The sequence below is a fragment of the Castor canadensis genome, chromosome 11, assembly GCF_047511655.1.
Source record: "Castor canadensis chromosome 11, mCasCan1.hap1v2, whole genome shotgun sequence".
NCBI classification, from domain to species: Eukaryota; Metazoa; Chordata; class Mammalia; order Rodentia; family Castoridae; genus Castor; species Castor canadensis.
The window spans coordinates 108531200-108534235 of record NC_133396.1 but is presented as its reverse complement, the minus strand read 5'-3'; the positions used below and the strand labels follow the sequence as shown (position 1 = coordinate 108534235).

General features: G+C 49.3%; 1 protein-coding gene across 1 annotated transcript; it reads left to right on the top strand.

Moving 5' to 3' along the window:
* Positions 1 to 503: 503 nt before the first annotated feature.
* Positions 504 to 2378, top strand: Crct1 (cysteine rich C-terminal 1). The gene is made up of 2 exons (XM_074048972.1): positions 504 to 607; positions 1696 to 2378. Exon 2 carries the CDS (start codon positions 1718 to 1720, stop codon positions 2027 to 2029), a length of 312 nt encoding a protein of 103 aa, XP_073905073.1. The 5' UTR covers positions 504 to 607; positions 1696 to 1717; the 3' UTR covers positions 2030 to 2378.
* The last annotated feature ends 658 nt before the right edge of the window (positions 2379 to 3036 follow it).

Here is a 3036-nt window from a genome sequence, read left to right as displayed (position 1 = left end):
TACCACTGGGATTCCCATAAGCGTATCCCACCATCGTCTTCATTTAACTCCATCTGGACACATCTGGATGAAATTCAGAAGGCTTATTCCATAGCCTTCAGTCTGTCCTGCAGAGGCAAGGACCAAGTGCCAGAGAGATATGAATCAAGATAACAAGTAAACTACCAAAGTAGATGACTACACAGTGATGGATGTGTGGGCAAGTGGAACCATGAAAGTGTGTGTGTATACGTGGTACAGGAAAGCAGAGGGGTTCTAGACCTCTCCTCATTTGAGCCCCATGCCATTTCTTTGCACATACACAGCCCTCCCAGCTATGAACAGTGTCCTGTTTGGAAAGTAAACATGCCACAGCAATCCTGGCACCTCTGTGAAGTGACTTGGATGCCCACGTGCACCACCTACAGTACTACCTGAGTGATGAATGTCTCTGGGATGTGAGTGTCAGCTGAGCATGTCTATTGGGAAATGGGCCACTCCCAAGAGCCTGCACTTGATGGGAATCTTATAAAAGGTTCTCTGACTGTACACTGCTCAGTCCTCTGCCTAACAAGTGGCAAGTTCCAGTTGGAGAACTGAGTGAGTCTTCCAGTGGAGCCAGGGTTTGGTAAGTGTTCAAGTGGGGCCTGGGGGAAGAGGTTGGGAAGAATCAAAGACAGAGGGGGAAGGAAGGGCCCTGGAGAGCATCTTGAACTTCAAGTGGGCCAGCCTCTCATGGTGCTAATGAGGATACAGATGCCTGGCAGGGGTTACTCTTGCAAGGTTACCCAGTAAGTCTGTAGAAGAGCTGTGACTAGAACCCAGGTCTTTTGGCTCCCTAGGTAGGGATACTCCTGTTCACCTTATAATTGCAGGGAATGAGAGGCACAAACAAGAAAGAATGACCTGGTCATGCTTCTCTGCTCATGGATTCTTTAAATACAGGAGACAGATGCACATGCTAGTTGTGTGTCTAAGTGATAAAATGTTTATATAAAACTAACAACTATGTGAATGTCACTTGAAAGGTTGTGATCAGGGTAAAATGGGGAGAAGAAAAGAGTCAAAAGTTTTTGGATTGGACCATACAGATAAATCGTTGCAATATTCTCTTTGTTTTCTACTGTGGAGAACTTGGGTGGTCCTTAGTCTAGTCACAGAGGCTGGGAAAACCATTGATTCTTTGCATAAGCTGTTTCTCGCTCTAGGCATCTTTTCTTTCCTTTCTTTCTCCCCTCCCTTTGGTGGTATTGGGTTTAAATTCAGAGCCTGTACTACTTGAATTCAGTAGCCCTCTACTACTTGAGTCATGCCTCCAACTTTAGTTATTTTTCTAATAGGCTCTTGTGTTTTTGACAGCAATCCTCCTGTATAGCTGGGGTGACAAGTGTGGGCATCACCACACCCAGACTAATAGAGATGGGGAGGTCTCAGCTAACTTTTGGCTCAGGCTGCCTGGAACTACGATTCTCCAGATCTTCACCTCCTGAGTAGCCTGGCATGAGCCATTGAGCCTGGCCTATGTTTATCTTCTGGATAAACACCTGTTTGGGGTTTGTTTTTTTTTGCTTTTCTTCTTTCTTGATGACCCCTTCACCTCTCCCCCCACGGCACCAGGCCAGGCTGGCTTGCTCACTAAGCCATTTTCGGAAGTCTCAACTTCTACTGTTGGAAAGAAAACGTGTGCTGGTTTTAAAAGTCTGTCTTTTCTTCCAGGTTCGCCTTGACGAGCTCCGCCATGTCCCAGCAGTGCGCTTCTTCCGCCAAAGGCTTTTCCAAGGGGTCTTCCCAGGGCCCCACTCCGTGCCCGGCCCCGGCGCCCGCCCCGGCCGCCTCCTCCTCCTCCTGCTGTGGCGGCGGCTGCTGTGGCTCCAGATCAGGAAGGCGCTGCGGCTGCGGTGGCGACTCAGGCTGCTGCGGCTCCAGCTCCACCGGATGCTGTTGCTTTCCAAGGAGGCGTCGCCGGCAGGGCGGATGCTGCTGCTGCGGGAGCGGGAGCCAGCGCTCCTGCAACAACCAGAGCTCGGGCTGCTGTTCTGGTGGCTGCTGACACTGCCCGCGGCCCCGCAAGACCTGAGTCTAAGCTACTGCCAGCCAAGAGCGGCCCGCCACCTGCTGCTTTACACCCCGTCTCCCCCCTGAAGTACTAACAGCCCCCTATGCGTGGCTGGACCTCGGAGTTTATTGCACTTTGATGTTCAGAAATCCCCCTGTTCTCGGCACCCCCAAACTACTTGACTCCCTACGTGATTTTCCTCCCCTGGGGATCCAAGAGCCATGGGTGGGACGCTGGGTTCTGTTATTTGCAGGGGCTTGCGCACAGCAGGTGCTCAATGGATGCCTACTGATTTGATTGTCCCGTGAAGACATCATAATAAAGCTTCTACCTCTTGAGAACACTTCTTTTCTTATTTAGTCCTTCATTTGAGCATTCATTATTCTTGTTCTATTACCCTTTCCACAATGCATGACTGAACAGAATGTGGTTTTATCATAGTTATTTCATATCGCGTAATTATTGCATATTGCATATCGAGTGTTAAGTATTTTGCATGGCGAAAGCCGCATCTAATTCTTGCAATGACTCACAGAGGTGTGTGCTGTCATGCCCATTTTACAGAAGAGAAACTGAGGTTAAGTAAGTTGCTCAAAGTCATTTAGCTATGACTGATGGAGAAGACTGAAGCTACCATCGTGATCACGGCTTATTCTTTTAAGTGCTCTGCTCTACTTGGTCCCTCTAAGCTCTCCCAAGCCTTGCCTCTGAGGTGCTCACCCCATTTCTACCAAACCCAGGCAGGTGTGTGGCTAAGGTTTGGGTTAGCAACTTCTGGGGGTTTTGGAATCAGTCCAGCTAAGTTCTCTTTCTCGCTCCTCTCTCCTTCCTCCTCTTCCCTCTCCCTCTTCCCTTTTCCCTCCTCTTCTCCCTTCCCCTCTCTTCTCCTTTTTCTCCTTCTCCTTTCTTCTTCCTCTCCTCCTCCTTTTTTCCATCTTCTCCCTTCTTCTTTCCCCCTTCTTTTTCCTCCCCCCTTCTTCTTCCTCCCCTTACTCCTTCTT